Source organism: Nesoenas mayeri (assembly GCF_963082525.1).
Source record: "Nesoenas mayeri genome assembly, chromosome: 3".
Lineage (NCBI taxonomy): Eukaryota > Metazoa > Chordata > Aves > Columbiformes > Columbidae > Nesoenas > Nesoenas mayeri.
The window spans coordinates 2,881,790-2,899,622 of record NC_137544.1 but is presented as its reverse complement, the minus strand read 5'-3'; the positions used below and the strand labels follow the sequence as shown (position 1 = coordinate 2,899,622).

General features: G+C 44.1%; 1 protein-coding gene across 1 annotated transcript in view; it reads right to left on the bottom strand.

The window, feature by feature from the left end:
• MSRA (methionine sulfoxide reductase A) overlaps positions 1 to 17,833 on the bottom strand; it is a 296,935-nt gene that overhangs the window by 190,150 nt on the left and 88,952 nt on the right. The window contains exon 2 of the mRNA XM_080342314.1: positions 6,558 to 6,626. Within this exon, the coding sequence (XP_080198440.1) occupies positions 6,558 to 6,626 (69 nt within the window). The remainder of the gene's footprint in view (positions 1 to 6,557; positions 6,627 to 17,833) is intronic.

Below are 17,833 nucleotides of genomic sequence, written 5' to 3'. Positions count from 1 at the left end.
ACGACAGAGGACCGGCAGGACTCCATGGGACCAGAGACCAGAGGGAGCTTCTGGAACTGGACTGGTGATAAACGCAACCTCATTTCTCATCTTTACTTTTAGTTTTCACCATTTCTTTTCCATTTTCTCTTTCTTACTCTCTCTCTCTATCGCGTGCCACTTTACGGGCAAATTAATAAAGTAACACTGCTTGATTGAATTGTAACCCCTTGGCATTTTGGTCGTCTTAATTTTGCGCTCTGAGATCGAGGTAAAAGAACCATCACGAGTCCATCATTGAATGGACCATGATACCAGCAAAACAGAGCATCAAACTTTAGGCAAAACTATAACAAAGAGGGTTTTTAGGTAACAAGGATGAACCAGGATCAGATCGCAGAGGCACGGGTTGTGTTTCGGTTCTCTGGACAAGGCACCATAAAGACACCGGCCACAAGTCACTATCTGGAAGATGAAATAAAAGGAAACTGGGAAATAAAGATATATTTCCTTTCTAAGAAAACAGCTTTACAAATCCAGCCACTTCATTCACTTTTCCAAGATGTTCAAAGAGAATTAGCATGAGAAATGTGAACCCCTTCTGGAAGATGTTCCCTCTGGCTCTCATTTCTTCCACAACGTGATCCTTGTACCACCTGGTAATATCGCTGGAGATGTTTCTTCTACTATTTGGGTCAGAGCACACACACCTGTTTCAACATCATGAAGTCTTATGTTCTCTTCAGACAGAGATACAAGATCTTCTGACATGTTGCACGGTTTAAAGTTTTATTTGAGCAACAGGGGAAAATTGTGGTTTTCTTACTATCTACCAAAAACCAAAAAAGTATTTATCTTGGGGTTCAAATTCACTTCCTGTGATTTCTTTTTTCGTGGTGAAAATAACAGACCTCATCATAAAAATGTAATTAAGTTGGACCAAAAGGCTTCCTAAAACATTTCCCTACCTGACATGGCCACCAGCAGCTGTTTCAGGAATGAGAAAAAGAAACTTCATATAGAGTGATACATTCTTAAATACATCACCCCACTTTCAAGTGAAATTATTTTGCTTTTGTTGAAAATTTGCCCTGATTAAGCCTTTATTAGAAAGGTTTGAGCAACCCAAGGGCAGGTCTTAATCATAGAATCATTTTGGTTGGAAAAGCCCCTCAAGATCATTGCGTCCAACTGTTAACCCAACTCTTGCACTGCCCCATGTCCTGAGAACCTCATCTCCAAGTCTTCTAAACCCCTCCAGGGATGGTGACTCCAGCACTGCTCTGGGCAGCCTGTTCCAATGCCCCACAGCCCTTTGGGGAAGAAATTGTTCCCCACATCCAACCTCAACCTCCCCTGGCGCAACTTGAGGCCATTTCCTCTTGTCTTATCACTTGCTACACGGGAGAAGAGCCCAAGATCCTGTTGTCTGAGGAGCTTTTCAACAGCACGAGCTACAGATATCGGTATCATGTGATGGTGCTGAACCAGCCTCAAGAAAAGGCTGAGAAATCCTGGGCAAACTGGCCAATCTTGATGTAACCTTATTTTTTAAATAACCTTTGGAAGCAGTGGGAGTTGTGGGAATGCATTGGGTCCATCTGAATCTCCAGAGGACACAATAACTCCAAATACAATTATAATATGACTCTATAGAATTACTGGAACATGCTGCTGCTTAATAAGTGCAGAGCAGAAGGTGAACAAGCTTGGATCTGTCTGCCAACTCCAAAATGTCTGTAATTAGATCTTATCAGTTACTTAACATCCTACTCCTGCCTATATTTTGTTTACATTGAGAAACCAATTATCCCATTGCTAGCCGGTATATGTCACGGAAATACAACACAATTTAGTCCCGTATCTTAAAAGTGTTATAATTACAAATCTGAACTATTGCCAGATTATACTAGAGGTAAATAAGTGCCTTTCTATAAACACACCATATGTACAGTGCTTCCTCTTAGAGAAATACGGTACCATCTAAAGCACAGCGCATATATAGGTGCTCTGGCATAAACTGGAGTCTTGATTTAGCAGCACTTGATAAGAAAAATATGCATTTAAAATTCAGAAACGCTGACCAGAAGTATTTCTAAGCATAACACAGCAGTGCATTTAAATGTGTTTAATATACGCAAAGAACTACAATGCTACCGATGGAAATATTAATTTGGTCAAGTCGCATACATTCTGTAGCTTTGAAGCTTTTCTTTTTGTTTTTATGCCTCTGTCCAAAAGTTGATTTTAGATCCTAAATCTCTTCTTTTCAAAACATTATCAGCCCCTTAGTCTGAAAAAAAACTAACTTTTGGTTGGGTTTTTGGCTAAAATCAGGCAAAATACTTTCAACGGAAAATATCTACGGCCATAAAAACAATACGAAAACTTTTTGGACGGCCCTTTACTGAATGACTTCTACTTGACCATGCAAAAGATGAACATGTAACATAGAATTTCACCTGTTTCGGTTGTTGAACATGGGAATATACTCCCTGTGCTCTTTGAGCTTCAATATCAGCTGGAAACTGGATTAAGAGATATCTGACTTGTTGGCAGTAAAACATTTCCATTAAAGACTCACCCTCACCCTTGAGATCTACTTTTTCCATCATTGTAGAAACAAGGACGCATCTTTTTATTCTAATGAACAATAGGTGTATCTCAACAGGCCTATCTGCAGCTGAACAACGCTAAACAGACAACCAGAGAATCTCAAGATCATTTCAATAGTCTTTGGGAAACTGCCAGGTTCTGTTCGAAATGGGAAAGCGGTGGGAACAATGATCTGTGTTCATTCACCCTGTACCGTGATCAAAACAAGAAGTCGTATCGTATAGTAAATAACACAGCATTAGTAAGAGCATCTCCAAGGAGGGTTTTTTGCAGAAGATGTAATGCAATCTAACTGCATTTTGCAAGCGGGTAAGAAGGATGAGTGTTTACAACTCACCATTACCTTTTATGCTGTTATTTTTAGTGGTGAACCGAAAACCATCCAACCAGTACGAAAATTCGCTACAAGTAAGCTGTATCTACAAAATCATGTTTATTTACCATCTTTTAGCTTTCGTAGATATTTTTAAGGGATTAATTCTTAGTAACTACCGCTCTTTAAGACTTGTCCCTGTGCAATCCCAGTTCAAGGATTAACGGATGGTTCTGGAGATGAGGTTTGAGAAGCCCTTTCTTGCTAAGACGGAATCAGAGGTTTGATTTAGATTACTGGCTGGGTTTCTTCTCCCTCACTTACAGAGTATACATGGATAGGACGAGGAGAATAATTACTAACAGATAATTAATGTCTTCTTTGAGTGCTTCCCATTTCACCTTGGAGGTAGCCAAAGTGAAGTGCAGCTCTGTTTTTCTATGCCACACACCAGCATGGGATGCCGACACCAACAAATGCTAACAATTATCATCAGAGTCATGTTTGTATACTCTTCTATTTCAGGTCTAATAGTAAACCTAAGAACGTGTAGGTTTTTCATTTATTCACAGCACAGATGGCAGCAGCAGGAGTTTTCACCACCTATCCCAACATTTGCAATTACAGGCTTGTGGCAAACCCAGGGCAATTTAAAAACCATCAGAGTTACCAGGCTTGATAGGAATATAACAGAGCTCCTCAGGAATGATTCAAAATAGGCTGGTTAATAGGATTTTGCGCTCTTCCAATGAAAACCTGCAGGTAGGATATTACTTTCTATGAAATCTTATAAATTACGTAGAATCAACAGTGATATACCGAATAGCAGCACTCAGGCAAACACCCACCACAACCACTGAGAAACCGATTCGACCATCACAGAGAAAGAGGAGCTTTAAATAAATTAAACAGCGAATCCGTATCAGATTGTACCAGAAACCACCCTATTTGCTGTAAGAAATTCAAGGAAGAATCTCTACATCCATCTTAACCTCAAAACTCTAAAGGTAATCACAGAATCACAGAATGGACTGGGTTGGAAAAGACCTCAGAGATCATCAAGTCCAACCCTTGGTCCAACTCCAGTCCATTGACTAGATCATGGCACTAAGTGCCATGGCCAATCTCAGTTGAAAAACCTCCAGGGCCGGTGAGTCCAGCACCTCCCTGGGCAGCCATTCCAATGCCTGACCACTCTCTCTGCACAGAATTGCTTTCTAATAGCCAGCCTCAATTTCCCCTGGCAGAGTTGAAGCCCATGGCCCCTTGTCCTATTGCTGACTGCCTGGGAGAAGAGCCCAATCCCCACCTGGCTAGAACTGCCCTGCAGGTAGTTCTAGAGAGTGCTGAGCTCACCTCTAAGCCTCCTCTTCTCCAGACTAACCAAGCCCAGCTCCCTCAGCCTCTCCCCATAGGGCTTGTGCTCAAGTCCCTTCCCCAGTCTTGTTGCTCTTCTCTGGACCCGCTCCAGCACTTCAATCTCTTTCCTGAGCTGAGGGGCCCAGAACTGAACACAATACTCCAGGTGTGGCCTCCCCAATGCAGAGCACAGGGGAAGGATCACTGCCCTTGTCCTGCTGACCACACTAGTTTTGGACTCACTGACCAAAGGGATCGGAGGTAATCGAGAAATAAATTAATTTTCCTTTCTCTACTCCAGACTAAACAACTGAAGGGTGACATCCACAAACCATTTTTTTCACCCAGGATAACTACTGAAACATCAGCTCCACAGGACAGTTAACACTTACTATATACTTTTTGCAATAATCAGTGGAAAAGATAATTTCTGGAGTAATAAATTAGTGCCCATGGATAACGTAGCACTTTGCATTCCACACAGGATTGCTAAGTACTTCAGATGTGAACGAAACAGAATTGAAAACAAATGAAAATAAACAATTAATTCCGGACAGATTCGGAAACTGTTACTACAGAAGAAGTTTTAGGCGCTGCTCAGTGTTTTGAGATATATACGCTACATCTTTGCTTTTTCTAAATTAGACCAGGTCAACACCGCTAAAGTCAATAATGGAAAAAACGCCATACTGACATAGGCTACTTTCTGGTTAGGCACCACACTACCTGTGCCATTCGTATCTGAAGACACGATGATACGCAGATTCTCTTGGTAGTTCTCACTGTGGTTGTTAATAAATTCCATCTAATTACTCACTGGAATGTGAAATGTATTTAGTATCTGTCTCAGAAACGCTCCATACAAGTGTAAAATTCCTAATGCTTGCTCATCGAACCCCTGATATACTGGAACCCAGGTTCCAGTATAAGTTGGGGAATTACCTATTAGAGAGCAGCGTAGGGAAAAGAGACCTGGGGGTCCTGGGGACAGCAGGGTGACCATGAGCCAGCACTGGGCCCTTGTGGCCAGGAAGGCCAATGGTACCTGGGGTGGGTTAGAAGGGGGTGGTCAGTAGGTCAGAGAGGTTCTCCTGCCCCTCTGCTCTGCCCTGGGGAGACCACACCTGGAATCTTGTGTCCAGTTGTGGCCCCTCAGTTCCAGCAGGACAGGGAACTGCTGCAGAGAGTCCAGCGCAGCCACCAAGATGCTGAAGGGAGTGGAGCATCTCCCGTGTGAGGAAAGGCTGAGGGAGTTGGGGCTCTGGAGCTGGACAAGAGGACACTGAGGGGGGACCTCATTAATGTTTACAGATATATAAAGGGGGAGTGTCAGGAGGATGGAGCCAGGCTCTTCTCGCTGACAATCAATGATAGATAAACATCTAATATGATACAATAAACTTTGTAATTTACATTTGTACCATCCTGTAGAAGTTAACAGAGAATTATATCCTTTTTAAACAATCCAATCTTACATTTCAAAACAGGATTATAGAATTTTTAATTCTCTGCGAGTTTTAAGAATAATTGTCATAGAAATCCACTTTTTTCTTCCCTAATAAATTCCATAGGCCTGCCCTTTAGAACTGACATCAGCATATGCTGAAATTACAGCTCTGATGATTCCTAGATTTGGGTACGGTGCATATCTTGGTAAAAAGCTGGTGATTCTGATCTATTTTTGGATGTTTGTTTCTTCCAGAAACAGTTCATTTCTCCAGAGAGTTTCAGGTTTGACAAGAGGCTTTAAAGAATGACATTTCCAGAGAAAATAGCTTAGATACAATGAAATCAAGCATCTTCTCATTTACAACTGGTCACTTTTCTGGATCTATTGGCACCTATTCACAAAGTAAAGTACGAAACAGCAGGTTTGGTTTGGGCCATGTAAATGGTTACTCTACAAGTACAGTAAATAAATCCTTCAACCCCATAGCTTGAGTTCCTGCAAGGTCTGGAGAACCACAGATCATCTTCAGAGTTTTGTTTAAACTAATACATGATTTTACAGGAATTATCATCCACTAAAAGCTACTAATTTGGAATTATTATGCAACAAAATAGGTAGAAATTTGCTGTTTGTATACCTCGGAAAAATACTTTTAGTGTACTTCTTTTAGGGCATGGATGTCTCCCAAAATCATCAGTGATTTTAGCTAATTGTAGTGATTAGAAAATGGCAATAGCAGCCCAGCTCCTAAAACTCCAAGGACTCAGGCTGAAATTCAGAATTTTGGCATGCAGGAACAATATAGAGCTTAGAGCTTTTATTTTAAAACTGATGTCTTACCAAATAGAGCCATCTGTGTTCCCTCTGGGAAAGGTTCTGCCATTCTGTTTCCATTGACATGATGTTTATCTAGAAGGAAAAAGAAGTGAAAATGTAATACAAGATACACTTTGCATAAAACCAACTGTTGTTTTTTTTTCTTACAGTTCTATGAAAAACTGAAGTCTGATTTAAGAAAACTGACTTGTATAGTTCATTAATAACTAGAATTTCAAACTCTCTGAGACTATTTTTACAAAATACCACCCACAAGTCACAGAATTGCAGAATCACGGACTGGTTGAGTTGAAGGGAGCTCTGTAGATCCCCCAGTCCAACCCAGCTGCTCACGCAGGGTCACAGAGCAGATCACACAGGTGGGTCCAGGCGGGTTTGAATGTCTCAGAGCAGGACACTCCACACCCGCTCTGGGCAGCCTGGGCCAGGCTCTGGCACCTCCCAGCAAACAAGTTGCTGCTCATGTTCACATGGAGCCTCCTGTGTTTCAGTCTGTGCCCGTTGCCCCTCACCCTGGCGCTGGGCACCACTGAACAGAGTCTGGTCCATCCTCTGACAACCACCCTGACATATTGATCCCATTGATCACATCCCTCTCAGCTTCTCTTCTCCAGCTCAACAGCCCCAGCTCTCTCAGTCTCCTCATCACAAAGATGCTCCAGACCCTTCAGCATCTTTGTGTCCCTCCCTGGACTCTCTCCAGTAATTCCTTGTCCTTCTTCACCTGGGGAGCCCAGCACTGGACCCACAACTGCAGATGGGGCCTCCCCAGGGCAGAGCAGAGGGGGAGGAACAACCTCCCTGATCTGCTGCTCACACTCTTCCTCATGCACCCCAGGTCCCACTGGCCTCTTGGCCGCAGGGCACATTGGTGACTCACGGTCACCCTGTTGTCCCCCACAACTCCCAGGTCCTTCTCTGCAGAGCTGCTTTCAGCAGCTCAACCCCAACCTGTGCTGGTGCCTGGGGTTGTTCCTCTCCAGCTGCAGGACCCTGCACTTGCCCTTGGTGAATTCATCAGGATATAACCTGGAGATGCATTTCAGTTTAGTGGTTAAGACAAGTCAGACAATACTAATGTGACACACACAGTACAGAGCAATATTCAGTAGCAAGCGCTGCCAAGAAATCATAATTCTCTGTTGCTAGGAGGTGTTGATGCTCAATAAGCAGCTTTTTTATATGATCAAGCAAGAACTATGTGCAATTTCTGCACAAGTGTGGTGATTTGACCTTGGTTTGCTGCCTGATGCCCACCCAGCCGCGCTCTGATTCCCCCCATCAACAGGACAGAGGGAGAAAATAAGAGGGGAAAGCTCATAACCTGAGGTAAAATTTAGGGAGATCCCTTACCAATTACCATCACAGGCACACCAGACTGGACTTGTGGAAAATTAATTTAATTTATTGCCAATTATAATGTGTTTGGAAAGTGAGAAACAAAGACAAATTAAAAGAATGCTTTCCCCCCACCTCCCTTTTTCCTAGGGAAGAAACTTCGCTCCATCCCTGATTCCCACCTTTGGGCTCATGGGGCTCTTTCTCACACTTTTTTCCTCACACCTCACTGCTGCACCATGTTTTGCCCTTTCTTATAATATATATATTTTAGCAATAGGAACAGCAGCATTGCTGACAGGTTCGGCCAACGCTGAGCTGGCTGGAAATGGCGGGAACCGGCCTCTCCTCACAGAGACCGGCCCTGCAACCCTCCCACTACCAAAACCCATTTACACCCAATACAACCAGCAATGTCCACTAAAATGAATATTTATCCAACGTATTCCAATGCCACATACATTCATGACAGACCTGACAGAGTTTGTCACACCTTGGATGATTTTAACGCTGTGAAATTAGTGCCACCATTTGAAACCACTGTAACAGATCAAACTTAATTGCTAAACTGAGCAGGTGTGGTGTGGACGATCGGGTGTGAGGTGACTGTGAACTGGCTGAAGGGAAGAAGCCAGAGAGTCGTGGTCAATGGGGCAGAGTCCAGTTGAGGCCTGGATATAGTGGAGTGTTCAAGGGTCAGTGCTGGGGCCGGTATTGTTCAATATATTCATCAGTGATTTGGATGAGGGACTAGAGTGACTGTCAGCAAGTTTGCTGGTGACACCAAGCTGGGAGGAGTGGTGACACTGGAAGCTGTGCTGCCATCAGAGACCTGGACAGACTGGAGAGCTGGACGGGAAAAATTTAATGAACTAGAACAAGGGCAAGTGTAGAGTCTTGAATCTGGGCAGGAACAACCCCAGGTTCCAGTGTAAGTTGGGGAATGACCTGTTGGAGAGCAGTGTAGGGGAAAGGGAGCTGGGGGTCCTGGGGACAGCAGGGTGACCATGAGCCAGCACTGGGCCCTTGTGGCCAGGAAGCCAATGGTACCTGGGGTGGGTTAGAAGGGGGTGGTCAGTAGGTCAGAGAGGTTCTCCTGCCCCTCTGCTCTGCCCTGGGGAGACCACACCTGGAATCTTGTGTCCAGTTGTGGCCCCTCAGTTCCAGCAGGACAGGGAACTGCTGCAGAGAGTCCAGCGCAGCCACCAAGATGCTGAAGGGAGTGGAGCATCTCCCGTGTGAGGAAAGGCTGAGGGAGCTGGGGCTCTGGAGCTGGACAAGAGGACACTGAGGGGGGACTCATTCCTGGGGATCAATATGGAAAGGGGGAGTGTCAGGAGGATGGAGCCAGGCTCTTCTGGTGACAACCAGGGACAGGACAAGGGGCAATGGGTGCAAACTGGAACACCGGAGGTTCCACTTAAATCTGAGAAGCAACTTGTTTGGGGTGAGGGTGTCAGAGCCTGGCCCAGGCTGCCCAGGGAGGTTGTGGAGTCTCCTTCTGTGCAGACATTCCAACCCGCCTGGACACCTTCCTGTGTAACCTCATCTGGGTGTTCCTGCTCCATGGGGGGATTGCACTGGATGAGCTTTCCAGGTCCCTTCCAGCCCCTGACATTCTGGGATTCTGTGATTCTGTGAGAGATGAGCTACAGCTATCACAAGCTGCAGTTTAAAACTAACTTATATCTCCTTGTACAAGTATACAGGAGGACATAAGACACAAAGAATTTGCATAAAAGCCAAATCAAGACTGAGACTTTCAGTCTTAAGGAATACAAAGCATACAGGAAAGCGCAATATTCTGGCATTTCCAGTGCTCACAGGGATTATTTCTATGTAATAAAATAGTAGAAGCCTGACTTTACTCCCTCCCTGACAAGATGGCTCCCATGGGCTAAAACCAGCTTGATTTCCAAACTAAGTAATATATTCTTTGCAACCCAATGTATTTCTCTTTCATTCCAATGTACTTTCCTGACCATAAATAAAATTCTACTGCTTGTGATAATATAGGCTTATCATTATTGTATAATCAGAGTTGTGTGTATAACCTGGGAGTGTGTATAACCCGGAAATGAGCTCTCCAACCTCCAAATAAAATATACAGATCCACAGCAGAATATTCCCAGACCTTTCCATTGTCATCCCTGCATTCATTTCTTGATCTGCTAAGACTCACTGTCCACAGTGGTGGGAAGGGAAGGGAGGGGAAGGGAAGGGAAGGGAAGGGAAGGGAAGGAAGGGAGGGAAGGGAAGGAAGGGAAGGGAAGGGAAGGGAAGGGAAGGGAAGGGAAGGGAAGGGAAGGAAGGGAAGGGGAAGGGAAGGAAGGGAAGGGAAGGGAAGGAAGGGAAGGTGCGGGAAGGGAAGGGAAGGCTCGGGAAGGGAAGGGAAGGCTCGGGAAGGGAAGGGAAGGGAAGGTGCGGGAAGGGAAGGGAAGGTGCGGGAAGGGAAGGGAAGGCTCGGGAAGGGAAGGTGCGGGAAGGGAAGGGAAGGCTCGGGAAGGGAAGGCTCGGGAAGGGAAGGGAAGGGAAGGGAAGGGAAGGGAAGGGAAGGGAAGGGAAGGGAAGGGAAGGGAAGGAGAGGGAAGGGGGGGGAGGGGAGGGGAAGGGGGGGAGGGGAGGGGAAGGGGGGGAGGGGAGGGGAGGGGAGGGGAGGGGAGGGGAGGGGAGGGGAGGGGAGGAGGGGAGGGGAGGGAAGGGGAGGGGAGGGAAGGGGAGGGGTGAGGAGAGGGGAGGGGGAGGGGAGGGGGAGGGGAGGGGAGGGGAGGGGAGGGGAGGAGAGGAGAGGGGAGGAGAGGAGAGGAGAGGAGAGGAGAGGAGAGGAGAGGAGAGGAGAGGAGAGGAGAGGAGAGGAGAGGAGAGGAGAGGAGAGGAGAGGAGAGGAGAGGAGAGGAGAGGAGAGGAGAAAGAGAAAAGAGGAGAAAGAGAGAAAGAGAAGAAAGAGAAGAGAAGAAAGAAAGAGAAGAAAGAGAAGAGAAGAAACAGAAGAAAGAAGAAAGAGAGAAAGAGAGAAGGAGAGGAAGAGAGAGAGAAGGAGAGAAAGAGGAGAAAGAGAGAAAGAAAGAGAGAAAGAAAGAGAGAGAAAGAGAGAGAGAAAGAGAGAAGGAAGGAAAGAAAGAAAGAAGGAAGGAAGGAAGGAAGGAAGGAAGGAAGGAAGGAAGGAAGGAAGGAAAAAAGAAAGAAAAGAAAGAAAGAAAGAAAGAAAGAAAAGAAAGAAAGAAAGAAAGAAAGAAAGAAAGAAAGAAAGAAAGAGAAAGGAAAGAAAGGAAATTGTCTGTACTCAAACTACAGGTTTCTGTTCACAAAATACTTTTGAGGGAGAAAACCAAGAGATTTGCTCAGTACATGTGCGAATTCAATTCCTGTAGTACAGAAACTGGTGAGGAATAGATCAGGCCAAATGAAGAACGTGGGATTGCCTTGCGGAATCCTCTGAAATGAGTATTTTTCATTAAGAGGGAGGCAAAGCACAGTGCCAACCTCAGCCAGCATCACACATTTCTCAACAGTCAATGAGGGGGGAAAATCAGGGTTATGTGCAGTCGGGGCAAGAGGTTGCCATGAAGTCAGTTGTTTGCATTTAGGAAGATTAAATGCTTGGTGCCACCCAAGCCAAGAAAGGGGTTTTAGGAAGGAAATTGTTGGGATTACTTCCAGAGTGGGAGTAATAAGACCAGTGCTGTCCAAGGTTTCGACCTCGTTAGCTATAGCTGGTGTTACTCAAATGATCTACAGCCATCCGAGATGAGCAAACAGTCAGAAAAATTATGAAACATCACGCAAGATCAAATAAACTAACCCTGCTCTGGGCCGGAGAGCTGTCTTCGTTTAAAGAGTCAATGACATACATGATGTATGAAGTAGTTATCATTTCCAACGGTGAGGCTTCCAATATATTAAAATGAAAATTAAACTTTAGAGGTGAGATGGGCTTGAATGAAAGTAATATTTTCAGGGGTCTCAAATTGTCTTCCAGTGCCTTCAGACTTTTGTTTAAAAGATCTCAGCCAGATAAAATAATTCATTTGCTTGTCGTCCAGACTTTGTTTCACAATTTTTCCAGTATTCCTTTCCACTTGCCTTGATGCACTAAATGACACCAAGTTGGGAGGGAGTGTCGACCTGCTAGAAGGCAGGAGGGCTCTGCAGAGGGATCTGGATAGACTAGAAAAATGGGGCCGATTCCAATGGGATGAAGTTCAACAAGGCCAAGTGCCGGGTGCTGCACTTTGGCCACAACAACCCCCTGCAGCGCTCCAGGCTGGGCACAGAGTGGCTGGAGAGCAGCCAGGCAGAAAGGGACCTGGGGGGACTAATGGACAGGAAGCTCAACATGAGCCAACAGTGTGCCCAGGTGGCCAAGAAGGCCAATGGTGTCCTGTCATGTATCCAAACTAGCGTGGTCAGCAGGACAAGGGCAGTGATCCTTCCCCTGTGCTCTGCATTGGGGAGGCCACACCTGGAGTATTGTGTTCAGTTCTGGGCCCCTCAGCTCAGGAAAGAGATTGAAGTGCTGGAGCGGGGTCCAGAGAAGAGCAACAAGACTGGGGAAGGGACTTGAACACAAGCCCTATGGGGAGAGGCTGAGGGAGCTGGGCTTGGTTAGTCTGGAGAAGAGGAGGCTTAGAGGGGAGCTCAGCACTCAGGGCAGTTCTAGCCAGGTGGGGATTGGGCTCTTCTCCCAGGCAGTCAGCAATAGGACAAGGGGCCATGGGCTTCAACTCTGCCAGGGGAAATTGAGGCTGGCTATTAGAAAGCAATTCTGTGCAGAGAGAGTGGTCAGGCATTGGAATGGCTGCCCAGGGAGGTGCTGGACTCACCGGCCCTGGAGGTTTTTCAACTGAGATTGGCCATGGCACTTAGTGCCATGATCTAGTCAATGGACTGGAGTTGGACCAAGGGTTGGACTTGATGATCTCTGAGGTCTTTTCCAACCCAGGCAATTCTGTGATTTTGTGAAATAGTTTAAGAAAAAAATAAAAGGGCTTTCAGAAAACATACATTCAACCTTAGAAAGAAAGTAACAACACATAACCATGAAAAGCCTCTCAACAAGCAGACTGGTCAAAGACAATTGCAATTTGCCACTTCTTACTGAATAGTTTTTCTTGTGAAAATTAAAGCTTTCATTCTCACCCACAAACTGGATTGAGTAGCTCCAGAAAAACAGAAATACTTTGGCCCTGTGGAATTAGGAAAAAACTAGAAGGACTTTAACTTGCCAGTAGAAAGAATAAATTACTTTTCCAAGCTTGTCGTCATTCCAGAGACAAGGCCTTGGGATAAAGGAGATAAAACTCATTGTTACAGAGACAGGGAAAGATCCTCAGTGGACACTGAACTGGCTCTTAGAAGTTAAGTGTCACCCTAATCAATATTTACAGGGTTAATCCTTCAGTGGACAATAACAACATTCAGGTACTTGGAAACACAGAATGGAGAGGGCATGGATGTCTTCGTGTCACCTTCTTGATCTTCAGGGTTTAAACACAAAGCCAATCATGAAGGAATACAATTGTACTTGTTTTATTGATATTCAAGCTGTCAGCATCTTCATGAACGTAAAATCACAATCGAACAATAGGGGACTGCGTCTCAAAACCACCAAATGCTGCTACAGCCTTAACTGCAAGAACTTTTACTCACTTCTCTATCTGCAAAACTGCAAAATATGTATAAAAAGATAATCAACATTGCTAAAGAGGTCCATGATATTCCTTTGGCATTATTCAATCCTTGCAGCCTGTGGCTCGATAGTTTCTGACACAGTCCTACAATTGCCCTTTGCTAAAGATTCACTAAATTCAAGTGAAGTTCTGTCCACACATGGATTACGTTATATCTTGTCTAATAAACTATTAAAATAAACCATTCATAGCTTTAAACTCTTTGAGAGACTGTTAATGAGCCTCACTGAAATCATGTTGGATCCTATCGTGACAAATGTTGGATCCTATCCTATCCTACCAGAGTGAATAATCAACCTGTTCTCTGGCACATTGAAATTTATTAATATACACTTCATTTCTCTTCACAGTTCCATGTGTATCGATGGGATCGCAGCAGTTACAGACAAATTTCACAACAAAAGACATTCCAATGAGAAAGTTTTATAAAAAATATCTCCTTTCGAACACAAATTCTCTATTTGTGGACCCAAATGAAGCTGTTTAAAAATATTTGGCTTTCAGGGAATGCTGATTCAGCACAGAGAGAAAACCAGAAATGTTCTGCTCTCAAAATATTCAGTCTCGAGCAATCACAGCGAAGGTTTATTTTTTATATTAGAAAGAGGTTTTTATGTTCTTCATATTTATCTTTTGATTTTTAAACCATTAGGGAATATTTAGACCACATATCCAAACTTGTTCTACCAGAGCGACCAGAAAGTTATTATTTTTCAGTGCAAACTGAGATTCTCACATAATCAAATTAATCTAGGAGCAGGGGTCATATTTATACACAAGGACTGTTCATTTTCCACGGTGAGCACAGCCAGGAGTTGAATTGAAAAGAGCTGATTAACCAATTACCACGAGCCTCCTCCACCTCCCACCAGCACAAACACGACGGGTACGGGGGGCAAGGGAGGAACCTCCTAAAGCAAATCAACCGCTGTTTGAACAACTCTATTCCCCTTTTTATTTTGTTTGCCTTAAATATCTTTTCCATCACGCCACCAGATTTTTCTCTCCATTGGCTACACCAAAGCGGTGGAAATTTCAGACAAATAACAGTCATAATATCTATCACAAGAGTTGCACTGCAGGAACATAAAAGCACTGTTGTGGGACTCTGGTGGGTCCGTGGATTCCCTGACCGAGGGCATGGGGACAGAAATTAGCCTTGAAGATATGAAGGCCTACCCATGAGAAACATGGGAGTAAAGGAGTATCTGGAGATGTTAAGGATGTTCCCGTGAGAGAGAAGGAAGTAAAAGAGTAACATTGATGATAGCAAAAATAGATAACCAGATGTTACTGCTGTAACTTGTAACCAACAGCGAAGAGACATATGAATTGGTAAAACTGTATGAAAATGCACTTGTGGCAATAAATGGCATCTACTACTTGCATCCTGGAAGAACTTGGTCCGTGTCGTTTGTCCGTCTCAACCACGACACCCTGTTGACTTTCCAGGGTATACTGTATGTACGTATAATATTTAGTGTAGTTGACATATTCATTTTAAACAGTATCTTGGAGGCAATAAAAGGCCATAAAACCGGGTGTGGAAAAGCCTGATTTCATCTGAATAAAGAAGGGTGAAGAAAAACGTTCAGCAATGAGCAAGCAAGTTATTTAAACGCCTCCTAAATTTTGGATGTGAGAGGAACGTGTCACCCACAGTCACAACTCCACCAGTCTAAAGCAAAGCAATGTAAAGTAGGATGACCGATGCCATTGAGAACTCATGACATGGACACAGACTGATGGCTTTTCACTGCCACCTACGCCACTACATTCTTCTATTTAAAAATTCATTGAATTTTTAAATTCATTGAATCTTTGAAGTTGCACTTCGTTGTCGGAGTTTGTCCGCTCCAAAAAGACCATGAGATGACTCTTTAACCATCGAGCCATTTAATTTAACTGGTACATGTCAACTAGATACCCGTTCATATCCTTTAATGTAACTATATTTAAGTCCACAGGCAGCACTTAATTAACAATAAACATTTCCATGGGGCTGTGGAATTAAAAGACAGTTTCAAATGTGTTATTCACATGTTCAAGCTTAAACTCACTCAATATCTTTAAAACAGAACTCCATCTCAGGATATTTACATGTTTTCTGATGAAAGCTTCGTTGCACTTAATTCACCCGGCTTAGAAAACGGGGATGTGAACTTGATTGTATTTGTGCCTAAAATGAGTAAATGACCTGATCCTAAAAAATTCTGGGCTTCCAGAACTTCCATTAACTTGAATTAAGGTCACAACTGCACTAGTACTTTTGAAAAAACAAGTCATTCATTTATATACCTCAATATGAACCTTGAAGCCTGACATTTTAAACCTAAGAAGGATGGCTTTTCACAGAATCCCAGAATGTCAGGGGTTGGAAGGGCCCTGGAAAGCTCATCCAGTGCAATCCCCCCATGGAGCAGGAACACCCAGATGAGGTTACACAGGAAGGTGTCCAGGCGGGTTGGAATGTCTGCACAGAAGGAGACTCCACAACCCCCCTGGGCAGCCTGGGCCAGTGTCTGTCACCCTTACTGAGAAGACGTTTCTTCTCATATTTAAGAAGTGGAACCTCCTGTGTTCCAATTTGTACCCATTACCCCCTGTCCTGTCACTGGTTGTCAGCGAGAAGAGCCTGGCTCCATCCTCCTGACACTCTCCCTTTCCATATTGATCCCCAAGAATGAGTCCCCCCTCAGTGTCCTCTTGTCCAGCTCCAGAGCCCCAGCTCCCTCAGCCTTTCCTCACACAGGAGATGCTCCACTCCCTTCAGCATCTTGGTGGCTGCGCTGGACTCTCTGCAGCAGTTCCCTGTCCTGCTGGAACTGAGGGGCCACAACTGGACACAAGATTCCAGGTGTGGTCTCCCCAGGGCAGAGCAGAGGGGCAGGAGAACCTCTCTGACCTACTCACCACCCCCTTCTAACCCACCCCAGCTACCATTGGCTTCCTGGCCACAAGGGCCCAGTGCTGGCTCATGGTCACCCTGATGTCCCCAGGACCTTAGGTCCCTTTCCCCTACGCTACTCTCTAATAGGTCTTCCACTGTACGTTAGCCCTGCTAAATCTTTTAATAGTAATTTTTAAATATATTTTTTTTAATTACTAAATCTCTGACAAATCTTTTAATAGCTGAAGTCAAGCTGCCTAAATTCTGGTTTGAAAGCCTCGTTGTCATGGAGCCAGAATTTTCTGGCCCATCGTTCTCCATAGGCAACTTAATTAAACAGTTTAATTAAAACAGTTACTCCAGGAGTAATCTTGATAGTTCTTTCAGACAAAAGCACCAATGCAAAACTTTTCACCATCTACCTATTGCGTAACCCATATTTCCTTTAAAATTGGTTTTGTTCTCTAACGTGGTATTTGATGTTTACGCCAAGAGGAGTTATGCATGTATTATATACCAAATTATCTTATATAAGGATTTTATAAATTGTTCAAGGATTGTTCCAGTAATTAATATTGAACCAGATCCTTACTTCTTGACATAGAGGGGAAATCTTCCACCTTATTTTTATCTCTTGGATCTCAAAATGCTTTTGAAGTGGTTTCAAAATGACCTGGAAAGGAGGGGGAAGTGTCTCTGATAAGAAAGCTTGTAGATAGGAATGGGAATTACCTGCTAAATCCCCTCATTGCCAACCTAAACTGTCTAAAATCACCTTGTCACTGAAGATGGAGCCTCTCTTCATCATTTTGGGGATTTCAAAAAGCGACTTGATGGAGAAATCCATGAAATTCTAGCTTGACCAGGGCAGGCTTGGCTCAAGAGGGAAAGGGCTGCTCTATTTCAGGCCTCTGTCGAGCTAATACTGGTATTAGATGTGTAATTTATGGCAGAATTTTGTCCATAAATTCTTCATGACTGGTGATAACACAGCAGCTCTTTGTTAATTTCAGGTCTAGTTGAACGACCAGAACTGTCCATTATCCAATCTCCCGCCTAATAAGAAAATCTAACGTCACATCAGATGAGACCCAGAGTGTTTTATTCCCAACCACTTTGGCCAGCGAATGGTATTTTCAGCACAGGGACGTCGCTGCCCAATCTCAGCCATTTCTGCCATCAATTCATTACCAATTAAAAAGAGAGGTCAGCTACGTAACGGTAATTCTACTATTTGCAGTAATTGTGCTGTTGTTCTCACGTGGTGGTTTCCAAAAAAGCGCGGTATCATTCAATGGAAAATACTAATTATGAATTTTATTGAAGAATAAATAACGTTGCTTATTAAAATCGGTCAGGAA